At 44.2% G+C, this 16,425-nt stretch overlaps 1 protein-coding gene across 3 annotated transcripts; it reads left to right on the forward strand.

Moving 5' to 3' along the window:
- LOC125428589 (zinc finger protein with KRAB and SCAN domains 3-like) lies at positions 1 to 16,425 on the forward strand. Of its 3 annotated transcripts, XM_048488983.1 has the most exons (4): positions 1 to 52; positions 4,474 to 5,205; positions 8,142 to 8,475; positions 13,148 to 16,425. In XM_048488983.1, exons 2-4 carry the CDS (start codon positions 4,522 to 4,524, stop codon positions 14,596 to 14,598), a joined length of 2,469 nt encoding a protein of 822 aa, XP_048344940.1. In that variant the 5' UTR covers positions 1 to 52; positions 4,474 to 4,521; the 3' UTR covers positions 14,599 to 16,425. The 3 variants fall into 3 exon arrangements, with proteins under 3 accessions (XP_048344940.1, XP_048344939.1, XP_048344941.1); XM_048488982.1 differs by lacking the exon at positions 1 to 52 and having other exon boundaries at positions 4,284 to 5,205; XM_048488984.1 differs by lacking the exon at positions 1 to 52 and having other exon boundaries at positions 4,284 to 5,205; positions 8,205 to 8,475.

Below are 16,425 nucleotides of genomic sequence, written 5' to 3' on the forward strand. Positions count from 1 at the left end.
TCTGGACGTTTTCCTGGGTTTTCCCAGACGACGGCCGTGCGCTCCAGAGCTGGTGAGTTTCCTAAAGCGTGGTTATTAAACTGTGCCTGGAGGGAATCGTTCTTGGAGGAGAAATAATAACTTTATGATTTTGAGATCAGTTGAGTACACAGGCATGGGTTGCTGCTAGTTTACAGCTGGTGAAATTTAAAACCATTTTTAATATAAATTAAATCCCGCCCCCCCCCCCCCGGGTTAGGTATAAAAGTGCAAGTTTTCCCCCTCTTCTTTCCACGCCCCCCCCCTCCTCCCAACTTAGTGCAACATGTAGTGATGGGGCAGATCTTCACCTGTGGAGCTTCTGCCTGCTGTTGGGTGGTTGATGGGGAAACTTTCCCACTATAGCAAGGGTGGAATAGGGATGGCATGTGATGGAGAATGTGGGTAGAAAGACCTTTTTAAAAATTTATTTATTTATTTGTTGTTGTTGTTTTTATATATATTCCGCCCTCCCCCTAAAGGGCTCAGGGCGGCTTACAGTGGCCTAAAGCCTAAAATCATTCATAATTCGAACTCAGAGGCGGCCAATGAAGTTGATGATAGGCAGTGGATTCAGGGCAAAACAAAAAATATATATATTTTTTCTTCTTCACAAAGAGTCACTAATTCACTTGTGGGGCTCGCTGCCGGCATTTTTTTTATTATTTATTATTTATTTTGTTTTTATCTGTGTCATTTGTACCGTCCCGCTGTCTCCAATGAGGGACCCAACGTCTGCTCCACTGTGGGACTGCAAGAGTGGTTTTTTTCCCCCTCCGCTATTATCCTCACGACAATTTACGGTAAATTAGGCTGAGCACGTGCGACGTAGGTTGAAAAGGGTATTGATGGCGGATGGGTCTGCCAATAGCTATCACGTGCCCTGGATAAAATGGAACCTCTTTTTTTCCAGGGGCAGTATACCTTTGTTTGAACGGCAGCTTGAGCCGTGTGCTTTCTGAGACGGCTTACTGGGTGCTGTGGAAAATGGGATGTTGAACTAGACGCAGGGGTAGGGAACCTGCGGCTCTCCAGATGTTCAGGAACTACAATTCCCAACAGCCCCTACCAGCATGGCCAATTGGCCATGCTGGTGAAACTGATGAAATGGAGAGTGTAGTTCTAATTTTATCTGGAAAGTAGGTTCCCACTGAACTAGAGGGACTCTGGGCCCGAGCCAGCAGGGTATGAGGAGGATAGAATTGGCTGTGCATATTAATTAAATTAAACGTCATTCATTATTATTAAATATATATTTGGTTATCATTGGATATCATGAACTTAACGATAAAACACGATTTAACAATATGTAAAATATCCTATATATTACCTACCTTTTCATTTTGCTTTCTGTAACATCTTTTAACAATATTCTTTAATAAAGAAATTTAAAATATATAACTGACATAAACATCTGCACAGTAACTATATGTGTGTGTGTGTGTGTGTGTGTGTGTAAGTGCCCCCCTCTTCTTCCCCCCCCCCAACTTAGTGCAGCATGTAGTGATGGGGCAGATCTTTACCTGTGGAGTTTCTGCCTGCTGTTAGGTGGTTGATGGGAAAACTTTCCCACTATAGCAAGGGTGGAATAGGGATGGCATGTGATAGAGAATGTGAGTAGAAAGACCATATATATATATGCGCGCAAAGACCATATATATATATATATGCGCGCAAATGTTGGTATACAGGCTTTATGTTTCAGCCTAAGACTGAGCCCTGAACTAAAATGTTGATGTGTCTAAAATTGTCTTTTCTAGATTGTTTTTCAATAGTCCATCATTTTAGCTTCTCTGTTATTTATTTAATTCATTTATACCCTGTCTTTTCCCCAGTGGGGGCCCAAAGCAACTTACACTAGTCTCCTCTCCTCTGTTTTATCCTCACAGCAACCCTGTGATGTAGGTTAGTCTGAGAGTATGACTGGAGCCAAAGCCACCCTGTGAGCTTCTATGGTACAAGTGGGGATTCAAACCTGGGTCTTTCACTAATCTGACTCACTTAACCACTACACCACACTTGCTCCTGTTCCTTCTGTATCTTAGAATACCCTAACTTGTGCTCAGAGAACACAAAAATGTGTGATCATCCAACAAAACTGATTGACAGCAAACTTGAATGGGCATGATCTCTGGAACTCTCTGCCACAAGATGTGGTGGTGACGGCTATCTTAGATGGCCTTTGAAAGGGGGTTAGATGTATCCTTTAAAAAAACATTAGCCTATCAATGGCTGTTCACCAGGATACCTCTGAACCAGTGTGGTGTAGTGGATAGAGTGGGATAGAATAGGATCTGGGAGACCTAATCTTGTTGGGTGATTTTGGGCCAGTCACTTTCTCCTTGCAGGGCCGTTGAGGGGGGAGGACAACTGTTTGCTGTTAGCAGCTTTGTGTCCCAGGTGTACTGTAATTGAAATAAATAAGTAGAGGCTATCCTTGCATTGTGTTGAACCCGCAGTCTTGTTGCCCAATACAGCAGTCATTTGTGACTAGATTGCTATGGTGCAGGCAGGATAATCCAGTTGGAAAAGATTAACAACTCATTGAGAGAACAATCTCCAAAGCTGTGTGGATATAGCCTGGGGTTACCACTTCTAGACTTGGAAATTCTTGCAGATTTGGGAGTGCCTGGGAAGAGACCACAACAGAGTACAATGCAGGGTAGATAAAAATCAAATTTAAAACAGTAAAAATTGGGTTTTTAAAATTTAAATTGGGTTTTTAAAAGAAAAAGCCTTTTGAGGAAGAAATCTATAGTTTAAAAAGTTTTCTATTTTAAGATTTCTATTTAAAATATTCTATTTAAGATAAGACCAAAGGGTATTCACTATGAAATAAGGATTAATTTTTAATCATGTAGCATGAGACTGTATATTCATGTAATGTTAATTTATTTTGGTAAATGAATTCTATTAATCCATTCACAATGTCATGCTCTTTCAGAGGTGTCTGTCTAGATTATTTTAGGCAGGTTTTTTTTCCATCTAGAAGATATCACATTCTTGGTTTTGCAGTTCTCAAAGCTGTGGATTTGTGTCTGCTCAGGTAACATGCCTCATCTTCACAGTAAAAATGTTATAAAATCGGGCGGTATATAAATTGAAAATTGAAATAAATAAAATAAACATAGAGTTGTGAGGAAGACTATAATTCCATTGTTTATTTGCAAATCTATGTACATGGAATCAACCACAAAACTCTGTAAGTGCTAAGTTTCAAGAAGTTCCATTTGTTGTGGAATAGATCTGCACAAGGCACTATATATGAGGAGCGAAAAGCAAACAGTAATACTTAAAGTGTCACCTTTTGAGCAGAATATTTCACAAGTTTTGTGATCCTTGTGCATGTAGCCTTAGGTTTATCGGATTATTCTCTCTGGAAGAGAAAATCTATAATTGCAGCAGGTCATGAAAGTGACCAAGTTTGGGAATATTTTAATGAAGTTCTTACATCTATGTTAAGGCAGGCATTATTCTAAAAACAAAACCTTCATCTGGTTGTAAATATTATACCCGCAAGAATGAGCCTTTATGTGAAACCATGATTTAAGTCAAGTCTTGCTGACTGATGATTTAAATCAGTTTGATTTACATCAAATCAACAACAACCTTTATTTGGCATTTAAAATAGGTTCTAGAGCATTGCCAGACATTTTTGAAATACAAATCAAGAGTACATTCAAAGCGCAGACAGGAAGACTATATGGCAGTATACATTACTTAAGAGAGTTTGGTCACTTGTAAAAGAAATTTTGCTACTTTTTCCAAGAGTTGTTGTTTAACAGAAGTGCCACAACAGAACAGTCAGAGTCACTTTCAGATTTGTCTAGGGCCAGCCTGGGATAGAAATTCCTAATGCCCACATATCTCGGACAGTTGAGTATAATGTGAACAAGAGTCTCCACTTGATTTTTACAGTGTGGACAAACCCGATCCTGAAGAGGTATGGATAAGTAGCGACCCTTTGTAATGGCCGATGGGAAGGTATTGGATCTGGCCCTTGTGATAATCCGTCTCTGTTGGGGTTCAGTTAACAATTCAAGATATTTGGCTATGTGCCCCTGTTCCGGTATTATTCCGACAGAGAGGGGTGAGCATGATTTGTTTGCTTGCCCCAACAAGATATGATATTCCTGTTCTAGAAGTTTACTTTTCAAGGTTTGGAAAATTTCTCTGGGTGTCAGCATACATACATCAAATCCACCCTGGTATAATGCCATACAGTCTATCCTCCAAAGCAGCCATTTTCTCCAGGGAAACTGATATCTGTTGTCTGGGGATCGATTGGAATTCTTGGTGATCTCTCGGCCACACCTGGAGGTTGGCAACCCTAATGCAGTCAGATACTTGGGGTAGGTACCAGGTCAAGCTTGTGAGCTCTGAAGAAACATGGGCTGCTGAACAGGAAAATCTTTGTTTTTAAATATATGCCTTTGTTTTCAATTATGCTTCTAGGGTGGTGGGTGACTGCAGGACTGCAGGGCACTAGATCAGCAAGGCAAGATGGACTCAGCCTGGGGAAGCCAGTCCTCTGAAGCAATGCTGTTGGGGGGTATTGGCGGACCCCTGGGAACAGCAGCTCTGCATCATATGAAAGAAGAACTAGAAAGAGGGTTAGCCCAGCTCTGGGAAACCCAGCTGCAAGAGTTCCTGAAGACCGTGGAGGTCCCTCAGTTGGGGTGTGGTGTCACCCAGTTACCTGAGGAGCCCACACCTTGGGACGACGCCAAGGCCTTCCTGGCCTCCTTTGAGCAAGTGGCTGAAGCATGTCAGTGGCCCAAGGAAGACTGGATGACTCGACTCCAGCCAGCCCTCCGGGGAGAAGCCAAGCAAACTTTTCTCAAAATGGAGGCTGCAGACAGAGAGGATTATGAGAAAGTGAAGACGGCCATCTTGCGAGGCGATGCCATGAGCAGGGAGAAGAGTCGCCAACACTTCCGGCAGTTCTGCTACCTGGAGGCCGAGGGGCCGAGGGGGACGTACATCCGGCTCCAGGAACTTTGTAACGATTGGCTGAAGGTTGAGAAGCAAACAAAGGAGCAGATCCTGGAGCTCCTGATTTTGGAGCAATTCCTAACTGTCCTGCCTGTGGAAATGCAGAACTGGGTCAGGAGAAATTGCCCCGAGACCTGTACACATGCCGTGACCCTGGCTGAGGATTTCCTGCTTGAGACTTGGAAACAGCAGGTAAGAGAATATTTTCATTTTTTTTCCTGTGAGGGGAAGAGTATCTTTCTGCCTTCCTGTTTTCCTCTCTCTGTCTCCTCTGACAGTCTAGGATCTGAGAGACTCAGAACTGAATCCGCACTCTGCTGAGGGAAACTTGTTGGGTTGGGCTGGCAACTTTCAAGTGGGCCCGGGAGATCTCCCAGGATTACAACTGGTCTCTGGACTACAAAGATGATAATCCTTCTGGAAGAAATGGCAACTTTTGGGGGTGTACTCCATGGAATTACACCCTGCTGAGGTCCCTTCCCTCCCCAAACCCAGCCATTCCCAAGGTCCACACTACCAGGAATTTCTGAGCCTGGAGTTGGCAACCATGTTGCTGGGTGACCTTTGGCCAGTTACATACTTTTCAACCTAACCTACTTGACAGGGTTGTTAGGAAGATGAAAGGGAGAAAGGGAGAATTTTGTAAGCCAATTCTGAAGATGCCAGTCTCAGATGCAGGTGAAACATCAGGAGAAAATGCTACTAGAACCTGGCCATACAGTCCAGAAACCCCACACCCCCCCAGACTATTTATTTGTTCATTAGATTTGTATCCCGCCCTCCCCAATCAGAGACGGGCTAAGTTTAAAACATAGCAATACAAAATATGAATCACTATGTCTAAAATCACAAGCCCAGATAGCAACAGAGTGAATTTCCAAATTAACAGGATAAAACCAAGGCCGAAGGGGTTGGCATCAACTATCAATAAATAAATATAAATGATAAATATGATTGTGAGTTGGGAGGCCAGGAGATGAAATCTGGACAACAGGAAGCCTCAGCCAAAGAATGAACCTAAGTTGTGGGTGTCTCTTTACTTAGGCTTTGGGGTTGAAAACTCACTGGGTGGGGGGAACGTGTGAGGAAAAGGTGGGCTTTGAGGGGGAGTTGGAGAAAAGCAAGGCTATGCTATTGGAAGGGATGGTTTTCAGAAATAGGAAGCCTTGGGGTGAAATGTGGGTCTGGAAGGAATGGGAAGAATCTGCCTCTGGGTAACCCAACAAAACGGAAAACATTTAGCAATTCAGCATACATTTCCTGGCATGGGACAACAGAGTGAGCCCAGAAGGGCATAAGAGGGCAGGATGAAGTCTGTGGAATTTCTGCCTAGGGCACAGTGCAAATAGAGTAGCAGATTAGGACTCTGGGCAATCCAAGTTGGAATCCCCGTTTCATAGAAGCTCCCTGGGTGATCATGGGCTGATCTGGCCCACCTCACAAGGCTGTTGTGAGTAAACAGAGGAGGGGAGAATGATGATTTGAGTCCCAACTGGGGAGAAAAGGAGGATATAAATCAATCAATGCATAGGCAATAATGGGAAAGTGGGAAAAAAAGCCCCCCCCCCCCCCCCCCGCCCCAATTTAAGGCAAAGTGTGTGGATCTGAGAGGAGATAGTTCTTGGCACTCACATTTGTGTGAGTATGTAGAGTGCCATCGAATCACAGCCAACAAAGGGCTTGCAAGACAAGTGAGGAGCAGAAGTGGTTTGCCCTTGCTTTCCTCGGCAGAGCATCCCTTGGAGGTCTCCCTTTCAAGAACTGGCTCTGGCTGTACCATGTCAGCATCCCTCCTGTTTACTGAGGCTTAATTTCTTTCCACGTCATGTAAGGCTGGCAACGTCCAGATGGGGTCTGATGTTCTCTTGGAATGATATTTATTTCCAGGCAACAAAGATCAGTCCCCCTAGAGAAAATGGTGGCTTTGGAAAACAGATTCTGGTATCACATTCCCAACTCCAGTCTGGGAAATTCCTGGATGTGGTTGGAGCCTGGGGAGTGGGTTGGGACCTCAGCAAGGTATACTGCCATAGGGTCCCCCCCCCCCAAAAAAGCAGCCATTTTATTCAGGGGAACTGGATAAAACTCCAGAGATGAGGTGTAATTCTAGGGGATTTCCAGACCCCGCGTGGATATCAACAAGCCCATGCCACATCCTTGCTGAGCTCTCTCCCCTCCCAAATGCCACCCTTCCCAGCCGCCACCATGAAACTTCCGGGAATTTTCCAAGCTAGAAAGCCATGCACGTGTGCGTGGTGTTAAACTTTTCTGTTTCTGCTGAGGATCAAAATCTTTTTTTTGTTGACAGATGTCTTTTCATACATTCCATTCAGAAAGCCAATGTGGTGGTTAAGAGCAGTGGATTCTGATCTAGGAAACCAGTTTTGATTCCCTGCTCTTCCACGTGAACCCCAGACTCTTATCTGGTGAACTAGATTTGTTTCCCACTCCTCCTCGTGAAGCTTGCTAGATGACCTTGGGCTAGTCACAGTTCTCTCAAAACTCTCAGCCCCACTTACCTCACAAGGTGTCTATTGTGGAGAAAGGAAGGGAAGGAGTTTGTAAGTTGCTTTGAGGCTCCTTATGGTTAAGAAAAATGGGGTATAAATCCACTTCTTCTTTTTCTTCTATTTATACTGTTTTCTTCTATTTATACTGTTGCTACCTTTATCCTTCTATCACTTAACATTAAGGAAAAAAACTTTATGATAACAAATCGTGATGCACCCATTAGTCCAGCTGTTTAATTATTTTAATAATGTCTGATTTTCCATATTAATTATGGATATTTTATTGTATGTTTAATTTGTAGCTGTTTTAAACTATTTGTTTTGATTATGTTGTGAGGGCCTATGGCCTCAACAATAAAGTTATTCATTCATACACACTAATAAAATAGGTAAGACTCAGCCTGGAGTAGGCGTCTGTTAGACAAAGAGTGGGGAAGCTCAGGTTCGAGTTCTTATTAGTCACAAAGCTCACTAGATGGACCAGCTTCCCCTCTCTATCTCAGAAGGTTGTTGTGGGCATGAAGCGGAAAAGGGAATCATCAGGTACCCAGTCCTCCTTGGAGGAAAAATGGAATGAATGGATAAATAACAGGGAGAGGCCTTGTACCATTTTTGTAGATGGCGGAGCCACAAGGGGAGAACTTGCAGGAGCCGGAGTTGATTCACTCGTTCATTGTGCAGAACCAGCCCAGTGTGCAGAACCAGCCCAGTGTGCAGAACCAGCCCATTGTCCAGAACCAGCCCAGTGTGCAGAACCAGCTCATTATGCAGAACCAGCCCAGTGTGCAGAACCAGCTCATTATGCAGAACCAGCTCATTATGCAGAACCAGCCCAGTGTGCAGAACCAGCCCAGTGTGCAGAACCAGCTCATTGTCCAGAACCAGCCCAGTGTGCAGAACCAGCCACTGTTCTCCATGGAAGCCAAGCAAGAGCAAGATCTCCCTCTCCAGGGTAAGAATTCTTCACTTCTGAGTCATTTGCTGGCTCTGAAATGTTTGCCAGTAAAAAAAAAATTGATAGCAAGTGAATGGGGTTGTTACAGAATCAGGGAATGAGAACAGCAACAGTATAAAAATGTGCTCCTCTGAAGATGCCAGCCATAGATGTAGGCGAAATGTCAGGAGAAAATGTTACTAGAACACGGCCATACAGCCCGGAAACCACAAAACATCCCAGTGATTCCGGCCGTGAAAGCCTTCGACAGTACAGTATCAAAATAACTACTATGTGATTTTGAACACAATATTTTGTTGGTATGTATTATAAATAAATCCGAACAGTTACAAAATGTCATGTGTATAAATCAATTATGGTTACATGAAATCTCCTTCCAAATTACAGAACATGACATTACAAAATAGATTTATTGCAAAGTTTCATTACAAAATAGATAAACATAACATTACAAAATATATGAAGAGAGCTTATAGTATTTATAGTTTTATAATTCTATAGTATTTGTATGTTGTTCTTTATGTATATTATTTGTTGTGAACTGCCCTGAGCCCGAAAAGGGAGAGGAGGTATAGAAATTTAATAAAATAAAATAATTTGGGTAGAGATTTCATGTAATTATACACAATATAAGACAAATTGTAATTGTTCAGATTTATTTATAGTACGTACCAACAAAGTAAAATGTTCAAAACCATATTGTAGTTATTTGGGTAGTGTTGCTATTCTCTTTTCCTTAGTAAAATTATTGAGGCTGCAATGTTGCTTTGTACTTTCACATTGCAATACATAATTTATTCTAAAAGAACCTCAACTAACTGGCTATTATTTTCCCAGCAAAACGTCTGCAATTTTCTTGATTTGTTGGGCAGCATCTGGGGGCTGGGGGCAAGTAGCGTTTCCAGATGGGACTAGGTCTAGGTCCGAGATCTCCAGCATGAGTACTGGCCTCCTGACAACAGAGGTCGGTTCCTTTGGAGAAAATGGCTGCATTGGAGGCTGGGCTCTATGGCATTATTCTCCAGTGAGGTCCCTTCCTTTCCCAAACTACCCACCCTGGGTTCCATCCCACCAAACCTCCAGGAATTTCCTGACCCAGAGCTAGGTGTGGCTGGCAGCCATCCTTCCCAAGGCAACTCTGGCTTGGGAAATTCTTGGAGATTTGGGGGCGGTAATGCCTGGTGAAGGGGCAGAGTTTGGGCACGGGAAGGAGCTCAGTGGGGATATGATGCTGCAGGCTCTTTCCTCCAAAGCTGCCATTTTTCCCCAGATCAACTTACCTCAGTGGGCTAGAACTCTGTTAAAATGCCAGGAGAACTCCAGGGTCCACTTGGATGTCAGCAGACCTAAACAGGGTTCCTGCTTCAAGGTTCTGGTGACTTGGGCATTCGTGGGGTGTGACTTTTTCAGGTTTTTAGAATTGCACCCCATCTCCCAGGTGCTTCTTGGGCAATTTCTGATTTCCAAGTTGCCCGAGTGTACAGTGACAGACAGTTGGAGGTTTTGCTGTTATTATTTGACCATCAAGTTGGAGCCGACTTGTGGTGACCCCATAGAGCATGGATGTCAAACATAAAAACATAAGAACAAGCCAGCTGGATCAGACCAGAGTCCATCTAGTCCAGCTCTCTGCTACTCGCAGTGGCCCACCAGGTGCCTTTGGGAGCTCACATGCAGGATGTGAAATCAATGGCCTTCTGCGGCTGTTGCTCTCAGTCTGTTAAGGCATTTGCAATCTCAGACCAAAGAGGATCAAGATTGGTAGCCATAAATCGACTTCTCCTCCATAAATCTGTCCAAGTCCCTTTTAAAGCTATCCAGGTTAGTGGCCATCACCACCTCCTGTGGCAGCATATTCCAAACACCAATCACACGTTGCGTGAAGAAGTGTTTCCTTTTATTAGTCCTAATTCTTCTTCCCCAGCATTTTCAATGAATGCCCCCTGGTTCTAGTATTGTGAGAAAGAGAGAAAAATTTCTCTCTGTCAACATTTTCTACCCCATGCATCATTTTATAGACTTCAATCATATCCCCCCTCAGCCGTCTCCTCTCCAAACTAAAGAGTCCCAAACTCTGCAGCCTCTCCTCATAGGGAAGGAGCTCCAGTCCCTCAATCATCGTTGCCCTTCTCTGCACTTTTTCTATCTCTTCGATATCCTTTTTGAGATGTGGCGACCAGAACTGTACTCCAAGTGCAGTCGCACCACTGCTTTATATAAGGGCATGACAATCTTTGCAGTTTTATTATCAATTCCTTTCCTAATGATCCCCAGCATAGAGTTTGCCTTTTTCACAGCTGCCATGCATTGAGTTGACATTCCCGTGGAACTATCAACTAAGACGCCTAAATCCCTTTCCTGGTCTGTGACTGATAGCACTGACCCTTGTAGCTTGTATGTGAAGTTTGGATTTTTTGCCCCTGTGTGCATCACTTTGCATTTTGCTACATTGAACTGCATTTGCCATTTCTTAGCCCACTCACCTAATTTATCAAGGTCCGCTTGGAGCTCTTTGCAATCCTTTGTGGTTCTCACCACCCTACATAATTTGGTATCATCTGCAAACTTGGCCACCACGCTACCCACCCCTACTTCCAGGAAACAAGCCAGCTGGATCAGACCAGAGTCCATCTAGTCCAGCACTCTGCTACTCGCAGTGGCCCATCAGGTGCCTTTGGGAAGCAATGGCCTTCTGCTGCTGCTGCTCCCGAGCACCTGGTATGCTAAGGCATACAGCCCAGGAGCTGGATCTGCCCCCTTGAGAGAGCCAATCAGGCCTATGAGCCAGCTGAAACAAACCCAGCCCCTCAGCTGAGGCAACCTCCTTGCTCCCAATATGGAGCAAGCAAGGATGGGGGTTATCTTAACTTGCTCTTAGGTTGATGAGGCCTCTCAAAAGGTTCTGATGTGGACTGGTGAGCCTTCTGCAAGGTCACTAGCTGCAGCAGCTCTTCACCAGTGCTGATCTGGGCTGATGAACCTGCTGAGGGCAGCCACCCCTCCCCCTGGCTCACCAGGTTCAGCCCAGCTAAGTCATATCTGCCCTCTTAACAAATGAGTTTGACTCCCTTGCTATAGAGTGTTCCAGGCAAGAAACATTCAGGGGTGATTTCCCATTGGCTCCCTCTGTGTAGCTATCCTGGATTTCCTTGGCAGTCTCATCCAAAGAGAAACAGGAGCCAACCCAGCTTAGCTTCTGAGATCTGACCAGGTCAGGCTTGCCTGGGCCATCCAGGTGGTGTTGGTTTGGAGAAAAAGGAAATTTGTTATGATGGGAGGAAATAACCACTGTTAAGAATAGGATATTGTCTTGAAGGAATGCTTGGTATGATCCAGCTGGGTTGTTCTTTATTAATGAAGACCACACAGAACCTCCATGAATGAATCTGCTATGTTTCTGAATGTGTTTAAGTTTAACCTTATTGAAAGGCCCTATGAAGTTCACCCAACACTACCCAAATAACTACAATATGGTTTTGAACATATTACTTTGTTGGTATGTATTATAAATAAATGGCTGAAAGGTGAACAGAGTAATCTTATTTTCTTTTTTACTTTTGCGTTTTAAACTGTTTGCATTGTTTCTGGGTATTTTAAAAAATGATTTTCTTCTCTTTGCTTTCTTTACAAATCTAGAATGTAGGGATATTTAGATTAATTGATTCTCCCACTAAAATTGCATTGAGGCAGCATACCATTGCGATTAGGGTGTTAGATTAGGACAGGGGTCTGCAACCTGCGGCTCTCCAGATGTTCATGGACTACAGATGTACATGGACTACAAATCCAATCAACCCCTGCCAGCAAATCCAATCAGCCCCTGCCAATTGGCCATGCTAGCAGGGGCTGATGGGAATTGTAGTCCATGAACATCTGGAGAACCGCAGGTTGCAGACCCCTGGATTAGGAATTAGGAGACCAAGATCTGAATCCTCCATTTTGCCATGGAAGCCTGCTGGGGGACCTTGGGTCAGTCACAGACTCTCATCTTAACCAACCTCACAAGATTGCTGGGAGTGTAAAGGGGAGGAAAGGAGAGTAATGCAAGCCACTTTGAGTTCTTTATACAGACTAAGGCCCCTTCCGCACATGCAAAATAATGCATTTTCAAACCACTTCCACAACTGTTTGCAAGTGGATTTTGCTATTCCGCACAGCTTCAAAGAGCACTGAAAGCAGTTTGAAAGTGCATTATTCTGCATGTGCGGAATGAGCTTTTGTGTGTGAAGCTTGCAAACTGTTAATTATTTCCTGTAGTGAGGGGGAGAATCTGAACAGTTCTGTGGTCATCTGAGCAGCCAGGATTTCTGGAGATCAAGGGGTATCGTTTCTGTGTCTTAAGTAGCTCTCTGCTCCTCCACCTGACTAGCAGAATGAATTTATGGAAAATATAGAAGTATATACCTAGTTGCTTAATTTGCATAAATTATCTAGCTATCTCAAAATCTGGGTTTTGATACCAAACAATTAATTTCTTAAAGGGAATAATTTACACAGACCCATTTCTCTCTCCTGGCTATCCAGATAGCCATTTTTAAATTGCTGGTTCATGTATCTAAGCAGAATCTGTCCTCTCCCTGCCCCCAGCTCCCTGATTCCCTTGCCATTAACGTAAACGGTGTAGACTATTTCCTTGGCCAAGGCAACTCCTAATGGGTAAATTCTCCAGTTCCTTCAACAGATCATGGGAAGCTCAGTAACAATGAAGAGCACTATCCCCAAGAAACTGCAAAACAGATAGAACTTCAAGGGATGACTCTGGAACAAGCCAATGTCAGTGGCCCCCAGTTCTTCAATAACAGAGAAGTTTTAGAGAATCAACACATACTAGAACAGAAGCAGGTAACCCACCCAGTGGAGGAAGGGAGTGAATCTGATACTTGCGAAGAGGTCAACAGGAAACCCAATGTAGCTGAACTCCAGTGGGGGCACAGCAAAAGCAAGATAAGAAATAAGTGCTTTGCGTGTGGGAAGAGCTTCAGTCGTAAGTCTGAACTCATCTTGCATAACAGAACCCACACTGGGGAAAGACCATATAGATGCTTCCACTGTGAAAAAAGCTTCATTTCTTCGCGGTCCCTCAGAAGGCACCAGCAGATTCATACTGACAAGAAGCCACATCAGTGCCTAGACTGTGAGAAAGCTTTCTATGACAGGTCGGCCCTCGGAAGACACCAGCGCCTCCACACGGGAGAGAAACCCTATCAGTGCCCTGACTGTGACAAAAGCTTTACCTGGAGGACCTCTCTAATTGTGCACAGAAAGATCCACGTAAAAGAGGCATCGCCCATTCCTCCTGGTGAGAAACAACAGGGGAAAGAGATTATGTGCATCTGTTGTAAGTGTGGGGAAAATTTCAGTAGCACAGCAGACCTTGATATCCATCGGTGTGGATTCTCTGGAAAGAAGTCCCACCATTGCTTGGTGTGTGGGAAAAAATTCTCCAGCAGTGCACTCTTGAAAAGACATCAGCCCCTCCACACAGGAGAGAAACGCTATCAGTGTGCAGTGTGTGGGAAAAGGTTCACGTGGAATTCTTCGTTCTGTCGACACAAAAAGACCCACAGGGGAGAAGAAGGAGCTTCCCAAGGCCCCTATTCACAAGGAGGAAACTACAAATGCTCACACTGTGGGAAAATCTTCAGGAGTGCATGGGAATGGGAGGAACATCAGTGTATCACCTCAGTGTATCCACTGAGACCCTATAAATGTCCTGACTGTGGAAAGGCTTTCCAGTGGAGCTCGTCTCTTGATAGACATAGAAAGAGCCATAAGAGAGAGAAACCAACCCCAGTCCTACGAAGCACGTCCCACTCATCCATGGTGTACCTAAGAAGAATTTCTGCAAGTGAGAAGTCCCATAAATGCTTAAAGTGTGAAAAATTTTTCTACCATAAGTCACACCTAAGAAGGCATCAGCGTATCCACACCGGAGAGAAACCCTTTGAATGCACCAACTGCAAGGAAAAATTCATGTGGATTTCATCTCTTAAAAACCATGAGAGGATCCACACTAGGAAAACTCACCCATGCCCGGAATGTGGGAAAATTTTCCAAAAACCATCACACCTTGTGAGACATCAGAAGTTCCACAGCAGAGTTAGTCTGAGACAAGTTTAATTTAACAGGAAAACCTTAGCACACACAAGGATTCATTCTGAATTGGAACAGCTCCCTTGATGCATGCTTGGGAGCTGGTTTCAGCTACTAGGCTGGGCCTGGAGACCTCCTGGAAATAGAACTGATCTTTAACCAACAGACATTTCCCCTGAAGAAAATGGCTGCTTTGGTGGGGTGAAGTCTATAGCAGTATAGTTGCTCCCCTTCCTCCTGTCTTTCCCAAGCTCCCCCCTCCAAATCTACAGGAATTTCCCAATTCAGAGTCAGCCCTACTAAAACGAACTTGACTCTTGAGACGTGGCAGGTGCCTTGACACAATCTTTAATGCTGTCCCTTAATCACGTTAGTTTGCCAGCTTGGTGCCCCAGACAACATCACAAGAAGTGTTTCCTTGCTGGCGTCCCATTTAAATTGAGGGCCCAGTTTGTTACATGGGAAATACTTATGTAAATATTCTACAGCTAGTCTGGGCAACTTATGAGTCTTGGACTGTCCAGTTGCAGAGATGCTTAGAGTTGGTTGAACCCAGTCAGTTCTAACTTGTGGGTCTCCCAGGCAAGCACACCCCTCTATAGTAGCTTACCAGAGGTGTGCGAAACAGGTCTTTGCTGAGGTTTCCATAGACTGGAAGGCCATCAGGCAACTGGGGGAGGAGGTGGTGGTGGCAGAAATTGGGCTTGGATCAGAGACCCAAGATATATCCTGATATCTTCAGGATGATGGAATCAGTTATTATTTGCCCAAAAAATCAGGAGATACACCCTGAGAAGAGAGCTTTTGTTCTTCTGTTGCTGCGATTGTCTTGCATTTCATGACATACAGAAGAATATACACAGGAGAGAAGTCGTTTGCATGGCCAATGGGGAATACATTTTGTGTGACCTTTTGATTGCTGACTCTGGGTTGGGAAATGCCTGGAGATTTGGGGATGAAACCTGAAGAGGGGCAGGGTTTGGGGAGGGAAGGGACATCAGCTGGGTATAAAGCCACAGAGTCCACTCTCCAGAGCATCTGTTTTCTCCAGGGGAACTGATCTGTGTACTCTGGAGATCAGTTGTAATTCTAGGAGATCTTCAGGCTGTACTTGGATCTTGGCAACTTTAGTGAGACCTAAACATCTGATGGGAAGAGAAACTTCAACTGCCTATGCTGCGCAGAATGTGTCAGTAAGAGCCAAGAGAGAGATCATCCCAGTGTTGATAGAATGAGAAGTGTTCCACATTGCCCTCAAAGACCCCTCCCCTCTTTTGGCGATCCCTGGCCCAAGAGATATCCAGCTGGCTTTAACGAGAGCCAAGGCATTTACGGCCCTGGCTCCTGCCTGGTGGAACAAGCTGCTGAGTGATGTCAGGACCCTGCGGGAGTTGTCTTAATTTCAGCAGGGCCTGCAAGATGTGGCTGTTCCACCAGGCCTTTTCCTCCTAGCCAGCTGGATCAAATGGAATTTGATCATCTCCTTTCGGCCTCCGGGGGAGGGGGGAGAGAGGGAAAGAGCTGACGGTGGGGATTATGTATCATAAACATCAGGGTTTTTGTACTGAATGCTGTTTTTCTTGTTTTGTTGTCTAAACAGTATTGTTTTAATTGTGCAATATTGGATTGATGCTTTGTTAGTTATGGTTTTATGTGTGTAATACTGGTTTTATATTGTAACCTGCCCTGCGCCCCTAACAGGGATAGGATGGGATGTAAATCCAAATAAATAAATAAACAGTTATTTGGTGGAGTGAGATTTGAGGGTAAGTCTGTGAAAACCTCACAAGTTGAAGTTATTATAGCAAGTATTTTGTAATTGTTTTGTAGTGATGATAAAAATCTCACATTGTA

Source organism: Sphaerodactylus townsendi, linkage group LG03, assembly GCF_021028975.2.
Source record: "Sphaerodactylus townsendi isolate TG3544 linkage group LG03, MPM_Stown_v2.3, whole genome shotgun sequence".
NCBI lineage: Eukaryota > Metazoa > Chordata > Lepidosauria > Squamata > Sphaerodactylidae > Sphaerodactylus > Sphaerodactylus townsendi.

Coding starts and splice junctions, on each gene's coding strand:
- LOC125428589 (XM_048488983.1), top strand. CDS start 4,522: ATGGACTCAGCCTGGGGAAGCCAGTCCTCTGAAGCAATGCTGTTGGGG. Junction 5,206..8,141: donor TTGAGACTTGGAAACAGCAG/GTAAGAGAATAT, acceptor CCATTTTTGTAG/ATGGCGGAGCCACAAGGGGA. Junction 8,476..13,147: donor GCAAGATCTCCCTCTCCAGG/GTAAGAATTCTT, acceptor TAAATTCTCCAG/TTCCTTCAACAGATCATGGG.